The 27,265-nt window shown below is 44.3% G+C and overlaps 1 protein-coding gene across 1 annotated transcript in view; it reads left to right on the top strand.

Annotated features, from left to right (window-relative positions):
* LOC103357689 (tankyrase-1) overlaps positions 1-27,265 on the top strand; it is a 102,132-nt gene that overhangs the window by 29,507 nt on the left and 45,360 nt on the right. Inside the window, exons 5-6 of the mRNA XM_008282356.1 lie at positions 10,378-10,414; positions 14,214-14,289. Of these exons, the coding sequence (XP_008280578.1) occupies positions 10,378-10,414; positions 14,214-14,289 (113 nt within the window). The remainder of the gene's footprint in view (positions 1-10,377; positions 10,415-14,213; positions 14,290-27,265) is intronic.

Below are 27,265 nucleotides of genomic sequence, written 5' to 3'. Positions count from 1 at the left end.
ACAATTCCATCCTCTGCTGTCTAGAGTGAACATCGAAGCTTTTGCTAAAGCTCTACCCATGACGACTGTGATTGGCTTAAAGAAATACAAACAAGCCCGAGCTTATAGCAGAATGATAGCGTGATGCAGGATTGTGTCCAAGAGAGAAGGCTGGCAGACTGTTGGCATGTATACAGTCATGTGAAAGTAGATCGGTGGAACTGGTCGGCTTCTGTGAACATCTGGACAAACCTGTGGCTCTCTTTGATGCTTTGTCTACAGATAAAGGTGATACACTGAAAGAGCATCACAAAATTATCATTTTAAATCATGTTTTGGACAAAAATATCAATATTTTTCTGAGGAAAACGTAACTGCACCCTCAGCATCAGAAGCTAGCATTAGCCCATCAGCAGAAATAACTTCTTGTTGACATTTTTAGTGTCCACCAATCTGACGCGGGTTTGCTGAATTTTTTTATGTAGGTACTTCCCACTTTAGTTCTCCCCACAACATTTCAATAGGATTCAAATCTTATTTTCTTTACCAAACCCTTCTATAACCTCCCATTACTTGGTACAATTTCTAGATATCTTGTTTAAAAAAAAAGTCCACTTTGGGTTCAAGTTCAACTTTCACATTATCTTCCAGCATCTTTGATGTGACGCAGACTTCGTAGTTGAATCAGTGAAATCAAACTAAACCCTGAAGCAGTGAAATGACCCCAAACCATAACTCCTCCACCGCCATGCGTCACGGCTGCTGTGAGCTTCTTGTCCTTAGAAGTCGTCTTTGGTCGGCGCCAAACTGTTCCCAGGGCCAAACAACCACCTTTGGTTTGTCTGTCAGGAGCACATCAATACAAAAGGCCTGATTTTTGCTTCTCTGTTCATCGGCAAACTTTCGGTTGTGCTCTTTGTTCTTTTTGGACGGCGAAGGCTTCCTCCTCCCATGCAGGTCAAATAGATGCCGTCCTTTCCCGATTGTAGACGCAGCACTTTGACACCAACGGTTGCAGATCAAAAGATGAAGTTTTTAGGTTCTTGAAGACGGACAGACCTTTTGCTCGTGGCCTGAACTTTCTGGGCCATCCGGTCCTGGACGATGGTGGTTTGAAAGCAGAGCCGCTCGTCGGTGACTTTCATCACAGCGGAATGATTTATTTCCAATAAACAGATCTTTTGAATTCGTGCCAGACTCTTAGGCGTCCCTCACCTTTCTTTGTGGAGGCCTTCGAGAGATTTAAGTCTTGAGCTTCTAATCATTGGCACTTAATCTAGAACCCCTGAATCCAATTTTATAGATTTGAACCTGTGAACTCTATGGATGTGTTGGTTCTTCTTCCATGTGGCTTGATTTGTTTGTTTAGTTGATTCAATTATTAAAATGACGACAGAATATCAGTTTTCTGTTTTCAAACACGTCACCTTTATCTGAAAGCAGGAGTTTTAAAGTATGTCAAGTGTTTGTTGGTTCAAATATATTGAAAAAAAGTTGCAGATTTCCACAATATAGGGACAGTGGATGTGTCTTACTGTTCTGTATTTTTGTTTTTTGAAGTATTTTAAAGCTAGGATCCCCACCGCCTGTAACAGATAATGATCTCTGGAACCAATAGAAACTTGGTGGACCAATACCAGATGTACGACAGACCATTTGTTGAGCGCATGGAGCGATGTGTTTCTCACCTTGTTGCTGATAGCTTTGGTTATTTGTGTTTAATTAAAACGCATCGCTTTGCTCGGCAGCTCCCGTTACTATCTATGTAACGCATGCAGAGATACCAGAGCTGCTGCGAAGCTTCAGACACCGTTGCGGGAACATTTATTCAGAAAATTTACGAAAAACCAATGGAACCCACCCCGGCTCACCTCCGACTACACCCACAGTAAATGGTAATTGCCCCCGGAGTGCCCTCAATTAAAAACACAGTTTACATAAGGTGATTTAGCAATGCCCACTCAAGGTCACAGACAGACACATACTGATGTTGTATCATGATAAATTACGTCCTCTGGTTCAGAGACGAACGCATCCGCGGTCCAACTTTTGCGAAAACTCAGCAAAATAAAAGAGGGTGGAGTGGGTGGCCAAAAAACACAATTAATCCCGAGCAGGTCTCTTCGGTGCGCTATGTGAGGCAATTAATCACCGCCGCATAAGTGGTGAGTGCGTATGAAGTAAGCCGAGCCAGCCAGCAAAGTGCCCAAACAACCTCTTTTATAAATTTCCGTTCACCTCCCATTTATTTTTTTCCCCTCTTTGATTGGTCTCGGCGCGCTCGGATCCACTTACAGCCTCGGCAATTGCGACCTTGCCGAGGTTATAAGTGGATCGCTCAACTCCTGACTCAAAGCCGGTTGTTGTATAACAGCAAATAAACTGCAGCTACAATAAATGATATTTGATCTAAACACACACACACGCGGGCCAACGCGCACGCCAGCAGACAGCTGGGCACTGAGGCGACTCATGGTCCAGTCAGCATCAGTCAGCATCATCTGTGCTTGTACAACCACTTAGTGCACACACACACACACACACACACACACACACACACACACACACTACATATACACTGGGTCCTTGCTGCTTGGCTAAGATATATATAGGAATGTGACTGTTTGACATTGAGTTGTACTCACCTGTGCTCGACCCGAGAGTCTCACACACACACACCTACACACACACACACACACACACACACGCAAGGAATCCACGCAAACGCACCCACACGTGAAGAAACACATGCATTCAAGCACACAACAATTGGAATTCAAATAGTGAACGCTGGTGTCTACTGCACTCTGCCGAGGGAGTGACACACACACACTCACTCACACACACACACACACACACACACTCTCTCTCACACACACACACACACACACACACAAATACACATAATATCATCATTCAGGAGGCAGCTAGCCTGTCCTGAGCTTTAACATGTCCTTGTCTCTTCTGTTTGGAGTCAGCAGGATTGTCGACATCACGCACACGCTCTCACACACACTCTCACACACACACTCACACACACACACACACAATTAAATGCATTCATACATACCTAAAGACATACATCCTCCTCTGTGTTGTGCCACATAATTACCTCTCTGCATGTGCACATGCGAGCCAACGCGCGTTTTCCAATTAGTATGTGATGTTTTAAGTGTTGCGCTGACTCCCTGACTCAGGATCACTTATTATGAGTGACCAGTCGCTCTCTGACGCAGTCTGGCTTTAAACAAGGTGGCTCTTCACATCCTTCGTGCTGTTCTTTTTTCTTTTTTCCACTGTCAGTCTCACATCGTGTTAGTACATCGTGTTTTCCTGCCGGTAAGATAACGATAAATGGCTTTTACACCTCGCTCGCGTGTTTTCTGTTCGTTAAAGAACCGTAACGATGGCTTTACATGCAGAGAAATTAGTGTCTTTGGTGACTCCTGCTGGTGGAGGAGCCATAAAAAAAGAAGAAAACACTAATTAAACATAACTGTCACATACACCGATCAGCCACAACATTCATATCTAATTAATATGCGTCAGTCTATGTTGTTCCAGCTCTGACCCGTCGGGTTATGGACTCTGGAAGACCTCTGAGAGTGTCATATGGTATCAGAAATCCAGTCGTGAAGCGGGGCCTCCGTGGATCACACTTGTTTTTCTGCCACATCCCACAGATGCTTGATTAGATTGAGATCTGAGGGGTTCCTCAAACCGTCCCTAAACCGTTTGGAAAGGTGCGTTTTCCTTCTGAAAGGATCCCTGAACGCTGTTGCCATGCAGGGCGGTTTGGTCGGCGGTAGGACCCAGTGTTTCCCAGTAGATCATTGCTCCACCAGCTTCTTCCCACAGCTGCCATCTCTTCCCCGCTAAGCAACATGCAATCATTCGGTCATCAATGGTTGTACACGACCGTCATCCAAGCTACCTTTTGGTCCCGTTCACATGCCCATCGCAGGTGCTTTTGACAGCAGACGGGGGTTGTTTGGGTTCTGATTGGTTCGTAGATCCATTTGCACCAAGCTCAGTTGATGGAAAATGTGAAATAACCACCAAAGCACACGATGTACTAAACAACCTGAAAAAACAGCAGTTGGGAGTAGATTTTGCTAAATAGGTGGAGGAGCATTCAAAGACTGCTTTCTGTGTTCCCAGTCAGTGTGCTACGTAAACCCTTTGTTCTAAATGTTTGTCAGGTCATGGCTATTGGTTGATCTGCTGGTTAACAAAGCGGCTGATTTTCAGAAAGTTCTTCTTCATTTTTGCCGTCGAAAGTGAAGAAACTCTTGAAGGACACGAAAATACACAGAGTGGTGTCTGAAAGTCTGAGACTCTATTTTGCATTCTGAATGAATTTAGCACCAAAAATCAGCTCAACAATTGAAATGCAAAGGCCAATTTCTATAAAGAATTCAGAATATCTGGTCTCTTCTGCTTTTGAGACGGCGTGGACTTGAGCTGAAGAGACGCCACCGATTTGCTCAAACCCGATAACCCGCGTTATCCCAGAGTGATCCGACAGTGTTTTAGAGAGGCTTTCTTTGATGTCAGGGGTGAGTCATTAAGCGCCGCAATACGCGCTGAGTGGCGCCGGGGTCAGGTGGCGGTGGAGGAAAGTCCAAGACACTCGGCTCTCCTTGGTCTTCTCTGGTCTTTAAGTCAAAGCTTTGAAGTGTGTTTGGGCTCATTATCGTGCTGCAGCATGAAAGCTTCCTGAACCAGAGTGTGGAGCAGGTTTCTGAAGAACGTTTGCTCCTTCCCCTGGATTCAGGTTGATTTGGCGTGGATGTCCGACTCCAGACCAGCAAAAAGTTTCTTTCTTTTGTTGGTATCCTAATATTTAGCCTTCTGTTCCTGCCATAAGTCTCTAACTTGAATTTATACATAAGTCAGCCTTTATTCTATCGCTCACTGTGAAGTGCTGGTTTGTGTTAGTCCACCCAAAGCCTTCAGCCTCGTTTCCCCTCCTGAGAATTGGTTCGGAGACGCAACTTATCCTCTGAGACGACCAGTTTCTGACAGGACTATTGCTGACGGCGGTCTTTTTGTTTCTAGTAAATTCTGTATCTCTGATGAAGCTGCTTTTTCTCTCAGTGAGAAAAGCTTCGTGTAGTCGGCCTGATTTGGATACAGCTGATCCAGGGTCTACAAACCACCAAAGTCCCGCGTACTGCCCCTTCAGAAACCTCCAGTCCGGCCGTGACGTGACGCTGAGACGCCCCTCTTTGCTCAGAATGACAATCAGCTTTCTGACACTTTCACCTCTACCTGCTGCCGTGTTTCTTCCTCACAATGCTGCTTAATGAGCGATGCACAGGCGGAACTGGAGGCGTAGCCTTATTTCTGAAAGTTGGCGGTTGGTTGCGGTTTGTTTTGTTTGATTAACCTTTTGTTGGTTTGTTGGATTCCCCCGAGTGTCGTCTGAATGCTGGTGTGAAGGAAGGACGCGATTAGAGGAAACATCACCTTCGCTTCAACTTGATTGCTGACCTCGAAATAGTAAAAAAAGCAATCGTACATATTAAATTTCATTTTACAGATACTGCTTTAAAGGCTGCAGGAAATCAGACCTTTTGTACAAAGAAGTTATAAAATGGTCGCCGCACATTTGAACTGATTCTAAATCCTCAAACTTTTGGAATATTTCCGCCGGTGCATGAAAACACGTCAGCTTCCTGATGTGGTCTCAGACTTCTGGACCGTCGGCGTCCTTGCCAGCGTGCACCGTAACCGTCGTTGCAAAGCTAAAATTAAAAATTAAAATTATATGATATTAAAGGGGAAGGTGCCAATTATCTTTTGAATCAGTGCCTGAAATGTGGGAGGTTTTGTCCGGCGAACGTGGCAGCATTAATCACAGATTAACCACTAAGCTAACCCGCTCGCGTCCTGGCTTGATGTTTGTGTCGGACTAATTAAAACTGCTGAGTCACGGTTGGTTTCGAGCAAACAGCGTCTGAAAGCCCGCCTCACGTCTGCATCTGATTTACGGCTCAGATTCCTCGCCGTGTGACAGCAGACCCGGCTAAACGCAATAATACTAACTATTTCTGCACTCAGGTGTCAGTTACATTGAATTAGGAGGCTGACTCACTGCGTTCCTGTCGCCCAGTCGTAACTCAATTTGTTGGGTTTTTTTTTTCAGATGTAAAGCGCGTATCTGAAGGGTGACGCTCGTGGGAGTGGAATCTGTTTAAAATATTTTCCGGCACACGGGGAGGTTAATGTGACCGGTGACCCCGCCCACTCTTCATATCGAAAAGCTTCGAGCAAAAAGGCCTAAAAGCTTGATTTTTAAACCAGTAAATTTTAAATATAAATAGAAACCTCATTCCCGTTTTCTCTATAGGGTCCACTTTATGCATATGTGGTGATAAGTCTGTGGGAGATGCAGTCCGCTGAATATGAAAAAAACCTAACGTGTGATGCCCAGCGAGCATCACTAACAGCACTGATAATAAGGATCAGGTGAATATTAACGCTGACATAATGCACCTGGCTGTGAGGACTGTGACTGTCAGGTGTGTAATGGACAAATGAATCTGCCGCAGCACGTAAATTGGCTCAGAACTACAGCCTCTAATTTAGTTTCTTGATCTCTCTCTGTACATTTTCCCTTTGTATTCATATTTTCCTATTGCTCTGCCTGTCTCCCTCTCCTCCCCCCCAACCCGCCACACTTTTCTTTTTCCTCTCGCTGTTCCGCCTTAGCCTCCCTAACACCAATTATACTGTGTCAAATCCATGCATGTCAGTTTCCAGATCCCTAATCATCCCTTCTCTCTTTCATCTGCAAATCCTTTGTTCCTCCCTCCTCCCCCTTTTTTCCTTCCCTTCTCCGTAACCTTTCTTCTTTGCTCCTCGCCCTTCCCCACCCCGCCGTCTGCTCCGTGTACACACAGCCCGTCCTCCTCGTCCTCTTTCCATTTATCTAAATCACACTTACCTCTCCATCTTCCTTTGATTTTTTATTTCCTATTTCAATTTTATACCTCACCCTCCTCTCTCTCTCTAACTCCCTCCAGCCGCTCTCAGAGATGAACTCGGTCGCTTAAATATGCCGGCATATCGGCCTCATGTTTGAATAAGCCCTCCAGTCATTTTTCTAGCAGGAGTCACAAACGCGAGTCTCACCAGGCCGGACCTAATAATGCAAAAGTTATCGTTCACACCGCACGCCGTGGCGCTCTCTTCGTCCTGCAATATTTAAAACCGTCCAAATGGCATCGAGCACAGTCGTATTCTGTCTTGAGCGCCACTTCTCATCGGAGGAACAACGCCGTTAACGAGGTCCTGCTATCCAGCCGCTGAAGCTGCTTCACAGTCAAACTCACAAATGGGCTTTTAACACGAAGCAGCAGCAACAAGCTCATTCAGGGCCAGTGGGAAAAGAAAAAAAAAAAAAAGGCCTTACATTTCTGTGAAACTAACTACATGCAACTTCCAGCCTGAGGTTAGTCTGACCATGAAGTAGCAGCTTAATTAACAGCTGAGAATTTGCTTTTTTTATGGTACATGTTTAATATTTTACAATCTGATTTTAAGAATTTACATAACATTAAAGCCACTTGCAGGACGGAGCAAGTGGCTCTGCATTAAACCCACAACCAAACTTAGGAAAAACTAAAGGAACCCATTAAAAACAGCCTTAACATAGCGACAGCCTTGGATTGTGACTCCGACATGACATTTAATGTCACCAATCAGGATGACGGCGTATTATCTGACTGAACAATCCCACAGATTGGCTACGTTCACACTGCAGGACTTGATGCTCAATGAGGATTTCTTTGTGACTTCCTTCACGTTTCCAGTTCAATGCGACTTGTATGTGATCTGCTGTGTGAACTTCATACGACCCAAAAGTGTCCCGCATGCGCACAAGAGGACACGACGACGTCACACGCAGCGAGCGTGCTCAGTGTTTATGGAAGTAAACATGGATGGTAACGGTGGAGCGTATCTGCCACTCCCCCGCCGCCACCGATGGTGGAAACAGAAGTGTGAGCGCTAACTAAACTAGCATCAGCAGCCAAGTACTGCCTGTGTGTTCTGGACACTTCCACCCCGTCAGAGCGCTGCCCCGGGGTGGAAGTGTCCCCCGACCGCACCCAATGTTCTGATATTCATCATTAATTGGACCTGAATATCCAGAGAGCAGAAAGTTCTACTGGGACCAGCCCTACTAGTTATTATAACAACTATAAACAATGAATATTAACAACTAATGAACCTTCCAGCATCAAGCCCTCCTTGTATCTGGACCTCTGTCTTGACAATCTGACAGCCTTGCTATCCGACATGGAAGAAGGTTTTGCTTTTAGTGTCGGATTATTGAGTCACGGCTGTACTTTAACGTGTGCAGTAAGTAGAAGTCGTGTTCGCTTTCCACTCTTTGTCTTGAACTCCTGACTCTACCTTCAGATGTTTGAACTCCGGTTTACACATCACGAGGAAAACTGTGTGAAAACTTTAGGGCTTTAAAGGGAGATTCCCAACGTTTAAAAATAACCCACACTAATGATGACGGGCAAAAGAAAGTCTTTGTTAGAAGCTGAAGGTGAGGAGTTGGAAAGAAGTGGCCGTTTAGGTGGTGTGGAGCATCTTGAATTAAAGATGCTGTTGGTTTGCGCCGTGGGAATCGTTCAATCCGGTGTTTTTGGAGCGTGACTGATGCTGGGGACTAACGGGATATCTCTGCTGCTCCTGTTTCAGTTCTGTCGGTTCCTTCAATCTGTCTCATGAGAATCCAACGGCTTTATGGGAGTGAGGAAAGGAGGAGGGGGGAAAGTGCTGTTTTGCAAAAATTTTGAATAGTTCCTCTCTAAGAGACTGAAACACAAAAAAATACACTGTTTTCAGTTTTACATTTAGTTGTAAATCACAGTTAGGAGGTTGCTCGTGAGTTATTTATGATGCATTTCGTTTTAAAATGGACAACAAACGTGGTGAATTTCATAGTTTATCGACATGACATGGAAAACTTGGTGTGTGAAAGAGTTTCTGTATATAAACAGTGATTTATTTTTATTTTTTTTAGGTGTTGTATGGCAAATCTTATTGTAATGTACAATAAAAATAATGCTTTTTGATTCTGATAACATCCCACCATAAAATACCCAAAATAAGAGTATAATAAATCAGCTTAGATTTAAAAAATTTATAACATTTAAGAAGGGAAAAAAAAATATACACCATTTTTGCTTTTTTTCAATTAAAAATCCTATAAAATAAAAAATAAAAGCATTAACTGATCTAAAATATGAACTTTCAGGACCAACTGAACACACCAGAGAGTATAATAATTCAGCTTAAATAAAAAAACAAACATTTAAGAAGGAAAAATATATACAACTGGCCATATATGCTTTTTTTTCAATTAAAAACCCTATAAAATAGCATTAACTGATCCAAAATATGAATTTTCAGGACCATCTGAAAGCACCAGGACCAACATAACTAGCAATTAACACACTAAAGCAGGGCTGGTTATCATAAGAAACTTGAGGAAATACTACAAGGAATTAAACATGTTTATATAAAATTTAAAAACAAGCTTTAAAACCTTCCATAGGTTTACATTTTCCAACCCGTGCTGACGTTAAGTGACGATTAAGCGGTGCAGCCTCTGCTTGATGGCGAACAGACGTATGAATGCAGGATTATTACAGATTTCATGTTCCCCCCACCCAGGCAGGCAGAACAGACACATATGGTGAGGTGTGTGTGTGTGTGTGTGTGTGTGTGTTGTGACTGTAGTAGCGGGGAGGCAGGGCTAAGCGATGGAGAGAGAGCCGGAGAGAGGGCGACGGAGGTAGGGGGAGGGGTTTGTTTATTTCTGTTGTGTTTTTTTTTAATGGTAACTGCGCCTCCTGAGCCCAGAGGAGGAGGAGGAAGGAAAAAAAAAAAAGCAGAGAGACAGAAAAAAAGAAGAGAGACAGAGGGACAGAGAGGATGATGATGATGATGATGATGGAGGGACGATGGTTTGCAACATGAGCAGCAGCAGCGGCGGCCGAGACACCGGAGACAAACGCTGCACGGGGGAGAGGGATGGACGGACGCACGGACGGATAGAGGCAGAGCGCGTGTCAGTCCGCCGCTCGTCGCCCAAACAATGAACGTGCTGTGGTCGCTGCCGGCAACGCATCGTCACGGCAACCGGAGCCAGAGGGGTGCGCACTGAGTGTGAATGGCAGGGAGATAGAAGAGGAGGAGGAGGAGGAGGAGGAGGAGGGAGAGGGAGAGATAGAAAGAAAGATGGTGTCTTCTTCTCCCAGTGTGTGGATCTTTGACGTGGTTGTTCTCTCTGCTCGATCATGTGCGTCTGTGTGTGGTTGATGTGCGTTAGCGGCCAGCTGTCTGACACCATGATCTTCTGTAACCATCTAGGTGAATACAAGAAGGATGAGCTGCTGGAGGCGGCGAGGTGAGTACCAGACTCCTGCATGCTCTTTGTTTTCATTTTTTGCTTCTTCCTCCTCTCCTCCTCTCGCCTCGTTGAGCTACTTTCCTTTCATGTTTTCCCCCTCGTCCCTGCCTTCACCTGTTCGGTTCCTCGCCTCCCTCTCTCATCTACTTTCTTCTCTACCCTCTGGTTTCTTTTCTTCTCACATCTCCTTTCATCTCTTCCACCCCACCTCCCTTGTTTTTCCCTCTCACTTCTTCCCCTTCTTCCTTATCTCCTCGTTTTCCCTCCGTTCTGAATCAGTTTTCTTGGTTTTGTTGATTTCTTTCCTTCCCCCCCTGTGCTCTCTCCCCGTGTTATCACTTTCTCCCCTTCTTCCTCTGTGCACAACAACACACTCCAGCTCCCACACTGCACAGGTGTTTTCAGATCCGGAGAGCTCGGTGCTCGTGGGCCAGTGACACTTGTGTGTTTTCGGAGGCATGTTATGGTTGCAGGCAGTGCATGTGGGCAGTGTGTGTGTGTGTTTCTGTGTGTGTTTCCGTCTCCTGCATGCTTTGGTTTGGGATTGTGTGTGGGTGGGTGAGCGCTCGATGCCTCAACAGCTCCCCCCTCCATCCCCTCTCCCTCCCTCTCTCTCTTCCACCCCCCCACACACACACATGCTCATAAGGAAGCAGCTGGCCTAGCATCGCAGCACCCCGGTGTATTACGGGGTCAGTAGGCTGTTTAAGTGTGAACTGTGAACCCAGTGTGGCTCTCTCGCAGCTGAGCCACTGACTGGATTATCGCTCGTCATTTTTCAGAGGGAGGTTTTTTTTTTTAGTGTGGTGTGCAGTCAAATAAACTCCCACACATGCTTATGGGATGTTGGTGTTCCTCTGCTCCCCATCCAGAAGAATAACAACTACAGCGAGTGTGCACAGAGTAATGTCTCGGCGCGCTGACAGAAAGGATGTAGTTGTTAACGTATATGACAGCAAATAATGGGGGGATGCCTGCCCAGCAAAGCAGATCTGTCCCCTTAAGGCCGTCAGACAGCAAATGGTATTTTCCAGATCAGCAGACGGTGTTTAAAAGATGCTTTAAACGCGCAGCCTGTCTTTAACCGGAGTCTCTTCCTGTAAATACAAAAGTGAAACCACATTTTTTCCCACGACCTGTTTATGTAGTTATCTAACCCACACTCATTGATTTATGAATTTTTTTGTTCACAGCATTCTGTGAACTCATATCACCTCGTAATGATGGACGTTTTAGAATACATATTTTAATCTTAGTAGCTGTGTTTGCTCTCCGGAGGCAAATATCTGTCTGTTTAGCTGCTAAACGCTCCGCTGTGATCCGCAGCTAGTCGCTAAAATCGCTTTATGTGCCGTTTGGTGCAGAGCAGTGGATTTATCAGGCCTTTTCAGAGGAAACAACTCTCACCTGTGGCGGAAACTGACACTGATTAGAGCAGAGAGTGAAACAAAACAGCGCTGATGTAGGCTGTATAAGGAAACAGTGAGCAAAAATGTGCTAAAACAGTCACAAGCCAACTACGAAGTGGAGTTAAAATTTTGTTTGGGGGCATTGATGTGAGCAACCTCTTTGACATCACATGATTTTGATGCATTTAATATCGATCAGAGCAGCTTTAACCAGTCCAAATGTCAGCTACAGATCTGTTTATCTTTCATAGCTTGAAGTTTAAGTGATTTCCAAAAGATTACCTAAGAAACAGGTAGAAGTGCTTCAGTTGAGGGACTATTTTGCTCCACCGGCGAGGAGTCCCAGGTATTTGTTCTCACCCCAGACGAATGACTCAAGGCTTGTTAATTACACGAGGCCGACATTACTTAAGGTGTGAATGTTGGTGAAACTGTCTGGGGGAGGCGTAACTCAAGGTGTGAATTGGTGGCAGGTACATTATTAATGAATGCAATTGTTAATTTGAAACACTTCAGGTTTTGGCTTTTCACTCATTTGCGCGGCGGTTCTGTGATCACCCACAGAGTCAAGCGCCTTCAACCGAATCCACCAATGACTCTACGTGTAGGACAGATGTAGGCTCAGGGTCTAGTGAAGCAAACGTGGAGGAGCTTTTAACCTGCAGTGTTTCTAGCGGCCAGCAGGGGGCGACACTTCAGGTCACACAGTGAAGTCATTTCCTATAGAAGTCTATGAGAAGATGACCTTACGTCTTCTTTTATCTACTACTCATAGAACAGTTTCCTGATGAGTTTATGGCCTCAATAACTTGCTTTTTAAGACGTTTTAACTACAGCACGGCATCCATTCTGTAAATTATCCCATTTAGAGTAAAATAGCTGCTTAAGGAGCTTCCCTGTAATTGGCAGGTTGCCCCATGTGATGTCAGTCGACTCTGGTTTAAAAAAGTGAACCAAGATACTGATTGACAAACTTAGAAACTTGTATTCGTTTTGCCTGCTGCTCCAGCTCAACACACAAACCCAGCAGGTCCAGTTCCCTCAAACTCTTCAGCGAACTCCATGTACAGTTTGTTTCCTCGAACCAAGCCCTCAAACTTCTGCTGGAATCCAGCCCGTGTCCATACTGACAGCGGCTCTCACTGGGAAACAATATGTTATGTCCAGAATCAACCTGCTTCTTGGTTGAAATGCCTGAAATCTTGCTGGCAAACGAGAAACGAACCAGTTCTGCCAGTCAGACAGCGCTCGGTGTTGACTGCATTCTGGTTTTTTGAACACGGTGGTATCACCAAGAGACTCATCCTGGACCTGCTGCTGTTGGACCAGCTTAAAGGACTAGTTTAACTTTATACTGAACAGCCATGCAATAAAGCCAGTAGTCATAATAACATTCCCAAAAGCCAAACCAGTCCTTGTAATTTTTTAATCCTTTTGTCTTCTGACGAGTCTGATATGGTGATACCGTTACATCTGTGCAGCAGACTTACAAACACACAGTGAGAGCGTCGTGTCCTCCGTCCCTGTTAAATCCTGAAGATGTGGTTTGCATCAGAATGAAGTCTCTCTTGTGTTTGGTAACAGCCGAGCAAAAGAAAGCAAAGGAATGAGGGAAAGAACGGGAAGATACGAGAGGACGGAGAGTTTGGTAAATGACAGCGATAGGAAATAGAAAGGGTTGGAGTGCAGGAGATGGGAGGTAATGGAGGTTTGAATGGAGGAGAAAAACAGTGACAAGAGTGAGAGGAGAGACGTAGAGTTCAAACGGGGAGAAAGGGAGGATGTGAATGTCTTTTTTTTTTTCTCCTTTTGGCTGGGGAGTGAAAATTACAGAAACAAAGAGAAGGAAAGAGAGGCCCAACCGAACAACAAAAGTAAAGAGACGAGAGCGAGAAGAGAAGAATAAGACAATAATCCTTTATTCAACCAGCTGACAGCTTCTTCCTCACGGCTGTCATGGGGATGGTGGTTGGATTGGCCGCTGCCTTGGCAACACTTCCTGGTGGCCGTCCAATGCCAGGGCAGCGAGCCTAAGAACCAGGAAACACCGATAAACAACACGGACAAAATATTAACTCCACTGTAGCTCGGCCACAGGGCCTGCTCTTCCTTAGTTAGGTGCAGTCAGGTTTACAGGAAAACACACACACACACACACACACACACACACACAACCGTCAATCCATCCTGCAAATATTTCATGTCGGTGTGTTTCTGCAGATGAAATTTCTCAGGCTTTTCCCTTCAGTCTGAAGCTTCTTATCTCATTTTTCCTCATTTTCTCTCCCCCACTCTCCTGCTGAGGAACAGTGCTAATCCTCTCTGCTTGTTTTCTATCTAACGTGTGTGTGTTTGTGTGTGTGTGTGTGTTTGTGCACATTTTGCAGGAGTGGAAACGAGGAGAAGCTAATGGCCTTGCTTACGCCGCTCAACGTCAACTGCCACGCGAGCGACGGCCGCAAGGTAAGACGTACGCAAAGAGGCAGCGACGAGCTCATCAGTGGCATTTTCTGTATGACTGCACCTCGGGAAAGTCATTAAGCTTCCAAAACCAACCAGGTTTTATTTTATTTTTTTCATTTTTTGACCAGGAAAGTGAAACAAATACTGTTATTGGCAGCTGTGGGCCTTGGCTCTATCAAATAATCCGAGCGCTCACCGGCAGGCATTAGCGGCCTTTCTTGGCTGTCAGTCATTAAAATGAATAGACGGAGACACAAACCCTTCAGTGAATAAATTAGTACTTGTGCCGAACAATAGCGGCGCGTAGCAACATGCAAAACACCGGCAGGCTCAGGGACAGCTCTTCTACTGTCCCTGAGACCAAAACACAAAAAATAATGACAGCGTATAATGCGTCTTGAGTGTCGGCTTTTCTCCTCTTTCAGCTGATTGAGGGATAGACAAACGCTGGAGATGCTATCATGTTTGCTTGTGTATCGCTGCGGTTAATTACATTTAATAATTTCTTCAGATTAATTAGCTTTGAATAGTGGGAGAAAAACGAAAGTTGTAAATTGACACGATTGCTGAAGCTGCTCAGTAGTTTTTTATGCACAGAGCTGAGTGTGGATTTTACTTTTAAAGCAGCACAGCTAAGCGCTACCTGTAGACGGCGTAACAGCCACCGTGATGTCACCCATTTATCTGTGGACGTTTAGAAGTGTTGAGTGTGGAGTTTGCCATTTTTGAAACCAGATGTGACGAGCAAGGAGTGGATCTGATTTAAGAATACTACACTCACCTACACTCAAGAACAAGGTGACCCGCTTTATCATCTGTTTCACTCTAAATGAAATCAAAATTCACAAAATCAACACCATGCTAACTTAAAGGAGACTTAAAACAAGCAATTGAGACCATCAGCTCATTAAGAAAATGTTCACTGGCGGAGCAAATCAAATGAGAACTATGGTAATATTCTCTATACAGTCAGAGGAGTCGCCCCCTGCTGGCTGGTTTAGGTCACGTTGTACATCCATCTGTTACACACAGTCTATGAGGTTACCTTTTGTGCAAAGTATTTCTGTAAAATCTTAAAAATCAAAGCTGAACTTCACTCTAGTTTTTTAGTTGGAGTTATTTTTTAGTTTAAAACTCTAAAACTGAGCTAATTTGCTTCGTGACAGCTGCTTTTAAGTGTGTTGTGACCAAATTTGATTTACTAGTGATTAAGCAAAATACCCTCCAAACTGTTTTTTTTGCTCAAATCCTGACTGGTTCCACCACAAAAGAACTTAAAACCAGAACAGAAAGAGACATTTATCACGTAAAAGAACCAAAGCTGCTCCAACAACGGCTGAACTTTTTGTGTTCGTGTACGAAACCTTCCCTCTGAACAATAAGCTGACTGAGAAAATGTTTTTTGTATGCCTCCACGTCGGCGACAGCTGTGGCTGGAGGTGTTCTGGTTTGTGCATTTGTACGTCTCATTCTAGTGATTACTGAAGAATGCCTGGTGGGAATTTATTCACATTTGGCACAAATGTTCACCTGAAGTCAAAGATGAAGCGGTTAGAATTTGGTAGTCAAAGGGTCACTGTGACCTCGCATCGCTCATGAATTCACTCGCAGAACTTTTCAAAGATGTCAAGTAGAAATCAGTAATGAAGCGATGATGTTTTATATCCAAAAGGTCAAAGCTTAGCTTCACTGTGGCGCCGTAATCTTCTGCAGAGACACTTTTCTGTTCGTTATTCAACCCGTAAGTCAGGAACCCAATGGGAGATTTAGATTTTGGATTAATTTCTGACGCTATGTCTTGGATGCCACCTTAAAACTGGAGTGTTTGTTTAGATCTGAGGTACTGCTGGGTTGAAGATGCGTGTCCGTGTTTTAGAATTAGTAGCTTCTTTGCAGAAACATCAAGTCTCTGATGTGTCTGACTGGAAACTAGACACCAGAGTTTACATGTTAATATAGTAATAAAATCCATTTTACCCCAAAATATTCTTCTTCTTCCTCTGGATCGACATGGCAGTAAACTGAAGTTTTCAGCAAAGGTTAGCCAAGGCAAATTATTCTGGCTGAGCCCATCTTGAAGTGAACCTTTAAGCACACGTAATGAAAATGAGCACCAACCTGCTCGGCGCCATGTGGAGCCGAAGCCCTCCAGGAGCTGCAGTGGCCTGTGAGACATCGTAGGTGCAGCAGCTGGAGTCGTGTAAAGTACAGTGATCCAGAAATACACGTGTTTCCGTAAAGACATTTAAAGAAGCTAAATTTAATGTATTAAATTAGTTTATATTTAAATAAATGGCCATCTCGGAACAGCTCCTCTAATGCGTCCAGGAAGGAGGCAGAGTGAATTAAGAACCATCCGAGTGTGGGTTCATCTCCAGTGCCGTCATGCACAAAGCCCAACATATTGAAAGCTGTTTAGTGAACTGGAATGAGCTTCTCTGAGTCACTTGCGCTGGTCACCTCACAGAGTGTGTACCCTATTAAACTGCATGTTGTACTTTGCTTGAATAATAGCGAGGTTAGCGGGGAGTTTAGCCGAGGTCAGCTGAGGTTGCACTTAATTCTGCTCTCATTAGTTTGCAGAGGATACAGTTAGACTTCGGGGCTTGAAAAAAAGCGCCAGGCTTGCTAAATGAAATGCCAGGTACAACACAAAAAGTACACTAGCCTGCAGAGAAAAGCGCTGTATTATATCCTGTTAACTTAATAGAAATTATTTTGTGACTACAGCATCCCTGGATGCGTCCGCAGGGAGTCCTGAGCCTCAGTTTGAGCTGCGCTGCGTTACAGCAGCACGTCTGGCTTATGACTGATTAGTCCCTCGGATGAATAACTGGAAGGAAAAACAGACTGCTCTCTAGTTTTGTATTTTCTAGCGTTAGTTGGAGGAGTCCCGGTGGTCCTCAGTGTTACTGTTTTCCAACCTGACAGAAATAAAGACTGCCGCTGACCCTGTTTTTCTCTGAGTGGAGTGAAATCGAAGCTCGCTTGGCACTGACGACTGTCCAAACTGTTTTTTGGGTCCCTCTTGAGTTCTCGTGGGTGTCTCTTGGGTTTTATTCTAAACTGTTATTCTTCCCAGAGTGGATAAAAGTTCTCAAAGTAAAAGTCAAACCAAAAAACTTCAGATTTGGTTTTCTTTCAGGATGACTCGCCCCTCCTACTGAACATCAGAGGGTCTATAAAAGCAAACTATAGCTTAGATTCAATTAAGTGAGCGGATGTTTATTATTTCCAGAAAACAGATTTCTATAATGTATTGGTTAGGAAAGCAGCAGTCGGTATATTTTATTGGTTGCTATGACAACTGCTGGGATAACCAGGGAGCCAAGGAGAGCCTTAAACCCCGTGCCTTTGGTAACTGTCGTATAAACGCCACAGCAGCCTTGAGGAGGCTCTTTCCTCTAATTATGGGTACTTCGCTGTTGTTGATGATGCTCAGCTGCAGCTTGTATCCATCATATCGCTGCCATATCCATAATTGTGAAAGTGCATCCTCTTGCTATTATCCGTGCAGGTGGCCTGCCGGGGGGATGCGGCGCCCCGAGGGAATAACTGTGTAATTTGAAATCCTTTGGAGATGCAGGAGACAAACACGAGAGATCGTTGAGAGACGCCGAGATTTAATGGCCCATAAGCAGACGAATGCGATCACATCCAGAATGTATAAATTGTGCTCAAGCAGATATTGAAATGACCTCTCCTGCTCGCTCTGTGTTTGTAATGCTCTTTAATTGCTGCGGCTGGGAGCAGTCATGCGCGGTAGATGGAATACGCTGGCGGCCGTGCGGTTTCATCCTTGTTATGGTCTTAGGGTAATTTAATGGGGCACTGCTAACAGAAATTACAAAGAGCCCTCTGCTTATAAACTATAGATATCAGGTGAAAGCGAGGGGCAACAAAAGCTGTTCTGTCACTGAGGTCTTCAAGAGTCCAGCGCAGAAAATAAGTAAATATGTTCTTTTTTGTATAACTACACACAAATCTTTAATATCTCCACAACAACAAAAGTCTAAATAATTGAATGCTAAATCGAGCCACACACCTTAAAAAGAATCCGACTTCATCGTATAATGAGCACTGAATAACTTACACTCATAAGCAAAATGTTCCATATTTAATTCATGCAGATGTGCGCAAGTGCTTTAAAAAAAAAAATCATTTCAACGGCACATATTTTTCTATTAATCGAATAAATTAAACGAGGGCATCTATCCTCATAAACAACAGCGAGCGCCGCTTTCCAACACGCAGACAAACGGTAACGCTAACGATAATCACAGGGCAAACAGAGCGTGGCAGAATCCTAATGATTGATAATAATGATGCTTCTCTTAAAATTAACCGAGAGCCACTTCCTCCTCTTTCCGTCTCTCCTCCGTCTCGTTGCCTGTTTGGGTTTAATTGGAAACGGCACCGGCGCTCCTTCTCTCCCTCCTCGACAACCTCTCTCATAAACAAACACCGATCTGGAGCGTAAATGTTGATTACAGACGGCTCTTGAAGAATTAAAAAAAAAAGCTCTGCAACAACATACATGAGCAGAGAGGCAGCGTGACCAAAAGTTTGTGGACGGTGTGTGTTTCAGGTGGATGACTCGGCATCAGTTTCTCTCCTGTCAGTATGTTTGATGCATTGATTCTTTTTACACTTAAAGCTCTGGAGCTGCCTCAACTTCAACAACAAGTCAAAGCTCATCTCACAAACAAACAGCTAATCTCTCTCCCCACCCACACCCACACACAGCTGTGGCTGGCACGCTGCCCCCCCGAGCTAGAAAGTTTTACCCAATGCGATTCATAAGGGACAATTAGAACAATGAAAATCAGCTCGATGTTGAAGAAACAGAAGCAGATGAGGAAGAAGAAAAAAAAAACAAAATCCAAGCAGCGTTGGTCATGTGGGTTCACTGCAGCTTTGGTTCACACACTACAAAGCAAGATTTGCAATTACTGCAAGAGAGAGAGGAAATAAAAAAGCACAACCAATTTGTTTCAGCAGCCTGGAAACAACCGTGTCACAATATGCAGAGTGCATGTCCAAAACAAAGGTGAGGAAATGGAAAGCGCTGCAGAATGTAAGTTAATTAACGGAAGGTGGAGTAAGAGATGTGGAGGAGCAGAATGGAATATGTCTTCATTGTCCGCCAGGCTGGAAATATTTCACAAACACAAAACAGGTGTAAGCCGGCGAATGTGACAATAAGATCTTCCTGCAGTTTGATAGCAGACGATAGATTCTGCTGTAAGAGAAACAGAAGAAGATCATGCGATGGTACGTCACATGAACGATGGTTCTGGTTCTGCTGTGTTGTGTTTTTTTCACGGTGCAAAGAATTAAAAAATATTGACCTAAAGAATAGATGTTGTGCAGGAGTGCATTTGAACATATAATAAATCATTAGCAAACGTGACAATTAATCCAAATATAGATTTTGAGGCGCTGGGTTTAGAGATCCACACGGTTTTGGATCCGACCCTTTTCTGGTCTGTGTTTTTCATTCCGCAGCTCCAATCCGAAGCTTCTTGTTCTTTTCACCCTCCTCTATAATATAGCCGCCTCTGTGTGTTTTTGTGTGTGTGTGTGTGTGTGTGTGTGTGTGTGTGTGTGTGTGTGTGTGTGTGTGTGTGTGCGAGCACTCAGATGATTGAGGACCCATCAGAGTGGGATATTATTAACACAGCTGAGTGGAGAGTGTTATCAAGCCGCCTCTATTGAAACCTACCGCTTACTCCCATACACACACACACACACACACACACACACACACACACATATATACACACTTGTGTCTTTCTGTCTTTGTAAGGACACACTGCATTCCTGTGCCCCCGAACCCGACTGTTACCCACAACCGCTAAGCAACAACCCTCGCCCAAACCCCAGCCTCAGCCGAGTTCTAACCTTTAACCAACCTGCAGTCGTCAGGACGAGTCCAAACGTCCTCACAACAATAGTTCTGGGATAAAATTGGTCCACATAAAGATAGAAAGACACTCATACGGCTCTGACATTACTTCCTCATTGTGCCTCCCAACCACCCACTGCATGCGCGCTGACGTTAGTCATGGTTTATCCAATGTGGGATATGGAGCATCGCTGGCTTCTGACGGCGTTCTGTCATTCACTCATAGGTCGCTTCATGTCAAGGTTCCTTCCTGCTTTATTCAGACGTATCCATCAACAGAGAGAGATGTTGTGTTCCAGGTTAGAAAGTACACCAAGGGATGCATAATACAGTGTAAACACAAGGCGACATGTAAACTAACAGCAGCTTGTCCAACTGTTACTAGCCTTCTATGGTCTAATTATGATTAATAACTACTCATAACTACTACGTTATCAACATTTAAAAATTGCACGATAACTAAAATGGAAATCAGGACCTAACACTAGAACAGCCGCTATGTCAAGAATTATTCATCTGCTGCTTATAAACCCAAAAACAATCAGACTGTGTCGAGGACAGTTTCTAATTCTAAGTAATTAATGAAGTTGACAGTGAAATGCGCCAAACTCTCTTGCTTTGGAGATGCTCATATGGATCTTGCTGCTGTCTGATGCTGAAGGTATTTAATAAATTCAGAGGAAAGCCTCCTACAAACAGCTGGAAGCAACAAACTGAGCTTAAACAAATCCCAGATTGCATTAACTATTAATATTAATCTGAGCTGTTAGTCTTTTTTTTTTTTATTGAGATAAAGCTTCATTTTTATGGAAAACATCAGCCTTTTAGATGTTAAATTGTAGAGCAAAGGTAATGAGAGACCAGTACTGGAGCTAATCGAATGTGCCGAAGTGTCCTTGGGCAAGACACTGAACCTGAAGTTGCTCCCAATGGCAGCTCTGTCGCCATTAGTGTATGAATGTGTGAATGAGAAACACATTGTGAAGCACTTTGGATAAAAGCTATATAAGTGCAGACCATTTACCGTTTACATCCGGTTGCCGTCAGATAAACGGAGAGGCGTGGATGTCTGAAATGTTCTTTACATGATCGGTTCTTCCTTCCTGTAGCTGCAGCTGTAACGACTAACAGCAGTTGTCTTGTTAATTCAGTTGTCTCTTTGTGTGTTTCGGGGGAATACATTGCGAGTTTTAGACTCTTGCCGAGCTTCGCCTCCTGCGAATGTGGGTTTGCATTTGTTTGTGTGTGTGTGTGTGTGTTTGGGAATATTTTGAATTTTGGATATATATCTTAGCAGCGCGAATCATCACCCACTCATGTCCTCGTTGGCACGAACATCAAAGAAGCAGACAACTGAAGAGCAAGACCAAGATTCAGATTCACAGCGAGAGAGGAGAGAGAACAGAGGAGGCTTCCACTGACGCCGGGTTTAAATGTTGATTGTGAGAGTTTGTCCTGCTGGGAGTGCCACGCTGACTGACAGTGTTTGTCATCCCCGTCTGATGAAAACCTTCAGAAGGGAACTTTTCAGGAACACAACAATAGATGTACGGTGGTCTTTTTAAAATTGTTTGATACGTGGTTTTGTAAGACTAATAGGTCCCTCAGTATTTCCTATCATTTAGAGACCGTGCTGTGTTTTTAATTTAGTTTGGCAGTCGGTAGGATTAGATATAGTGATGACTGTGATTGCCCTAAAACTAAATCTAATGGGATCATCAGTCATCAAACAGGTCAAAATAGAACCGATTTTGAGATTAAAATAATTACGCGTTTGATGTAGCCTCCAAATAAATGAATAAATAAACCATTCAATGTTAAAATTACACTAAATGTGGACTTAATCGTATCAGTGTTGACGTACTGTATCAAACCTACATAACATTAATTAGCATTTTCTTGCCAACTAAAGTGTTGTAGCCACCGTTTCGCTCATATTTATACGCCGATGCTTCAGGAGTATGCCGCATATTATCTCTACACCTTTATCCTCACCAGGGTCATGGGGGGCTGGAGTCTATCCCAGCTGACTCAGGGTGAAGTCAGACAGACAACCAAGCACACTCACATTCACACCTACGGACAATTTGCAACCACCAATTAACCTCAGCATGTTTCTGGACTGTGGGAGGAAGCCGGAGAACCCGGAGAGAACCCACGCTGCACGGGGAGAACACGGAAAGATCCCGGGTGTCCTCACCGGGACGTGAACCGGCGACCCTCTAGCTGCGAGGCGACGATGCTAACCACCGAAAGTGGGTAAACATGTGAAAGGAGTAAAAAAACAAACATCCAGAAACTACTCAGAGTTAATTTCACAGCCTTCAGCTATCTGTAGTGGAGGATTGACGTCCTTATCAGAGAGTGAAGCCACACTCCCTCACCGTGTTATAATCCAGGTGTCTTTGTTCTGGGTTTCGGCAGCTCGTCCGGTCACGTGTCCATGACGCGAGTGCATGTGAGTCCCTTCCTTTGAAACTGGTGGCCCTCCCTGAGTTTATAAGAAATGCTGAGGATGACCTCCCACACTGCATTGTAACAGCAACAGAGCAGTTCAGAGAGGACGGAGAGTTCAGCCGGCGCTGCACAAAACCAAAGAATTTCAAAACAAAGTGTTTTATTCATGTTCGTTAGCTAATTTATGTGCACTCGTTTGCTTTCAGCTCAGCGTGAGAGTCTCTGCTGCTGTTCTGCAGCTCACCTCGGCCTCTCCTTCGCTCCGCTGTTGTTCTGCGATCGGCTGTTTCTTCCAATTAATTGTAGGTTCAAAGAAAAGCGTAATGCTTCTGATTTTTCCTGTGTGCCGTCTGAATTACTCACCGTATCAGGAATATTCAGCCGTACCGGTGACTTCTCTGATAAACTATGTTGTCAGTGTGAAGGCCCTATAGTTAAGTTGCATGTGCTGTCTGTGGAAATGTAAGGCCGGCTGTTTCTTTTTATCCCTGCGCTGACGTCTCTGTATTGAAAAATGTGCCAACTTGCCTGGGAACTCTCCTCCGATGTTAAGCTCTCATTTGTCGGCCTCCTCTGGGATCCTGATGAGTCCGCAGATCAGAGTCGAGACCGCCGCGGCTCTTGTCTTGGCGGAAGTTTGCTCGTGTTTACAAATCCAGACGAAACATGTGCAAGGTCACAGGAGTGACTGTGAATCCTGCTCGACATATTTCTCACAGAGCAGTCGGTATGTTGGTGAGCGAAGCTACACTTTGCTCTCTTTGAAATGGAAAAGAAAACACCCTGAATCATTTGTTAACTGTTCACAAGACAAATCCTTTCAGAAAAAAAAGATTTCAATAGACTTTTGTCAGTGATAAATTTAATCTCCCGCTTTCATGCGAGCCCGTGGCATGTTGTTATCTGAGGAAGATGTATATAGCATAGAGGCAGTTTATCCGGAAGACTCAGCTGTGAAGAGGCACTACATTTACAATGGCTGTGTGTAAATATTGAAGCCAGTTTTTTAAAAGTATGCGTTGGTTTAAACACTCAAGTATCACCTTCAACTCGAGTGCAAAAATAATAACAATAAACACAAAAATTTCAAACCAGACGGGATAAAAGAGCTAAACAGAATGAGACGGGACCCAGAATTGATCCTTGAAGAACTCCATAAAATAGACAAACACTCTCAGACACCTTCAAATACAGAGACGTCTCGATAAATAGGAAGAAAACCACCCACGTCCTGTTCCAGGCGTCCGAACCCGCTTCCTGAGACAACTTAATAAAATATAATCGTCGGTGGTATTGATTAACTTTCTGTCCTACCCACAACAAGTTTTGTCGTGCAAACAACTCCTGACAGTCGATAGCTGGAAAATATGAAAGTGGCAGGTCTGTCTGAGATGGAAAGTGAGAAGGACACTTTGTGTTGTGCTTTCCTCAAGTTACTTTTTTTTTGAGCTGCAGATCTTTAAACTTTCTGTGGAGCCCTGAGCTCCTCAGAAAAGTCAGTGTTTGTGGCTGGGAGGCAGAGCAGATAGACAGGTGATGGCTGAGATATCAGTGTGTGTCTGACTGTGTGAGTGTGCATGGAGAGCAGCAGATGAGACGACTAGCTGTAGGTTATTTATCTTCCAAGATGCCGGCTGGGCTGAGCTGTCAGCAGCTCATAGTGTGTGCGAGAGTGTCAGTCAGAGGAATAGCACACAGATTTGCTAATATGTTTATTGATCCAGCCATCTGACACCACTCATCTTGTTAGAAGGTCCGCCTACTGATGTGCAGCTCTGACACGAGGCTGCAGGAATCCAGTGAAACGCAAGATAAAGGGATGTTAAAGTTGTGATTTTTCTGCTTTATTATTGGATTAACTTCTTTGGAGATGGGATATCGAGCAACAGCTCACAACGATTTTACTTCTTGAGTGACCGTGAGGGGAGAAATGTTATTTAATTAACCAGTAACCACATGGAGTAGTTGTGGGCGGATTGACTGACTGCTTCATTTAATCAGTCGCATCATTTGGAAATGTCTTTGGAGTAACTTAATCTTATGAGATCTACAAAAACGACCAGTTCCCATCGACAGAAGTCAGAGTGGATGTAGTTTGAAGTCTTCATGATAAACTGGAACATCTGGGCATTCATGTATCCAGGTGGTACATCTAAAGACATCATTTGGTTGAATAATGAAGCTTCGCCCTGAGCAACAGCCCAGGAGACAGTTTAAGTTGGGTTTTAATATATCAAAAAGAGCTTTTTAAATATTTTATCTGCAGAGCGAGGTCCAGGAAGTGCTATCCCTCTGAACCAGAGGCTTTTATTTTGGAACAACAGCAGCTGTTTATCCATTACGGAGCTCATTATTACTATGATTACATCCATCCATCCATCCGTCTGTCAGCGCTGTACTGTAAAATATAACAAACAGATAAATATGTGTGTCAGCTCCACGGGATGCATCCTGACTTTCTGTCATCCTGCTGACTGACTGTAAAGCATCTCTGCATCAGTGACAGCTTTTCATCACTTGCCTCACAGTGAATTTTGTCAGACGTATTAGCCGTCGCACCAGAGACGGACAGATTCATTTGCTGATTGATGCACGAGCCGGAGCTCCAGGCCGGGTCGCTTTAAAACAAAATATACCGTTGTAAGTCGATAAATCCTGGATTTAAACATCTCAGTCTGCGGGGAGAGCGTTTTCTTGTTTTTAGTGCCGTTTTTGGGCTAAAGCGAACGTGTGAGGAAGCTGCTGCTGGTGCTGCAGCATCGGGGGGTAAGTGGGAGTCAGCAGGTCTGCAACCTGCAGGGCCAACTTCAGGAAGAAGATCAGAGCCGCGCACACGGGCGCACGTTTAAACCACGGCAAACAAAACGGTCCAAACGCTGCCGCTCGCCCTCCCGGATAGATCATGTCTCATCGCTATGGCAACTGCTGACAGCTAGCAGTCACCGTTGTCATGGGAACAGCTTGACAGGCTCGTAAAAGAGAGGAGGGAGGCTGGGAGGGAGGGAGGGAGGGAGGGAGGCGGATGTAAGAGAGGTTAAGGGAAAATGGAAACAAAGAGGGAGCTAACAGCGGCGGACTGCACATGCCGTGTGGACAGAATGTGGGTTTAGTGCTTTTTATTGTCTGACTTTCACCCAGATTATTGTCATATAAGCCAAACATCTGATGCTGTGTGCCCTTTGAGTTTGCAGCCACCATTACCACAGCGTTATCACTGAGGGGTAAAAGTTTAAAGGAACTCAGAATGTGAAAGATTTTCCGTCTTGCCTTGAACGTGCCCTCCACTTCTCTCCTCGCTTCTTTCATTTTCCTCCCATGTTTTCCTCCTTCATCTTCCTCCCCTCCTCCACTCCTCTCTCCAGTCCACCTCACTGAAAAGCTTTTAGATGATTAAAACACAACGGAGAGGTTATTTTTTTTTTGTATTGTTTACTGTCAGTCTGCCGCGATCAGAGCTGATTGCATTGAAATATAATGTACCAGGTTTTTTTTTTACTTTGGGGAGTATATTTAGTCAAAGGAGCATAAGGAAGTAAAACCCAGGGCATAGGTTAGAGGATGGGTTAACATCTTCCAACCATCCACCGTCTGACCAACAACCCATCAGATGCAGCGTCTATGAATGGTCTTCACCCCCATTCGGACGCTCTTCCCTTTTATTGCTTTTAAACATTGAATCATGGTCAATTTAGTTCTGCTTCTTTGACAGGAATTAGCATAAAAAGAGTGTTTCATGGAACTGTTTAATGTCAAAGTAAAAATAGAATTGTACAAAGTAATGTCAGTTAATTCAAATGTAAAAAAATAAAATAAGCGGTTGCGTCAGTGTTCACCCCCTTCAAGCATTCATCACAGCACTGAATGGGTCTTTTGTACATCTGGATCCTGTGATTTTACCCTCTTCTTCTTGTCAGAGCTGTAGGTTGCATGAGGATTGTGAGTAAACAGCACTTTTCAAGTCCAGCCACAAATTACCAGTTGAATTGAGGTCTGGGCTCTGACTCACCTCGTTGTCTTCAAATCAGTTCTGTCTAGCGTTGGCTGTGTGCTTCGGCTCATTGTATCGCTGGGAAACAAATGTTCTCCCAAGTTACAGTCTGCATCAGGTTGCTCTCTATTTATTTATTGGCCTTCCAGGGCCTGCTGCGGAGAAGCTACCCCGCATCATGATGCTGCCACCGCCGTGCTTTACTGTGGAGATGGTGTGTTTGTGACGATGTCTAGTCTGAAGGCCAAAAAGCATCAAACCAAAGAACCTTCTTCCAGTTGACCTCAGAGTCTATCATGTACCTTCTGGTGAACTCCAGTCCAGATTGAATATGACCCTTTTTAAATATTGACTTTTTCTTCTCTTCCACTTTTCCATAAAGCTTTGACTGGTGAAGAAGTTGTAGTAATACACAGTGTCTCCCATTGTAGTGGCTGAAAGTTGTCACTGCTTTAGAGGAGTCATGGGTGTCTTGGTGGCCTCCTTCACTCGTCTCCTTCTTGTACCTCCTTCAGAGGAGTCATAGGTGTCTTGGCGGCCTCCTTCACTAGTCTCCTTCTTGTAACTCCTTCAGAGAAGTCACAGGAGTCTTGGTGGCCTCCTTCACTAGTCTCCTTCTTGTA

Source organism: Stegastes partitus, unplaced genomic scaffold (genome assembly GCF_000690725.1).
Source record: "Stegastes partitus isolate 25-593 unplaced genomic scaffold, Stegastes_partitus-1.0.2 Scaffold268, whole genome shotgun sequence".
In the NCBI taxonomy this organism is placed as follows: domain Eukaryota; kingdom Metazoa; phylum Chordata; class Actinopteri; family Pomacentridae; genus Stegastes; species Stegastes partitus.
The sequence above is the reverse complement of the archived record's forward strand: the minus strand, read 5'-3'. Positions and strand labels throughout refer to the sequence as shown.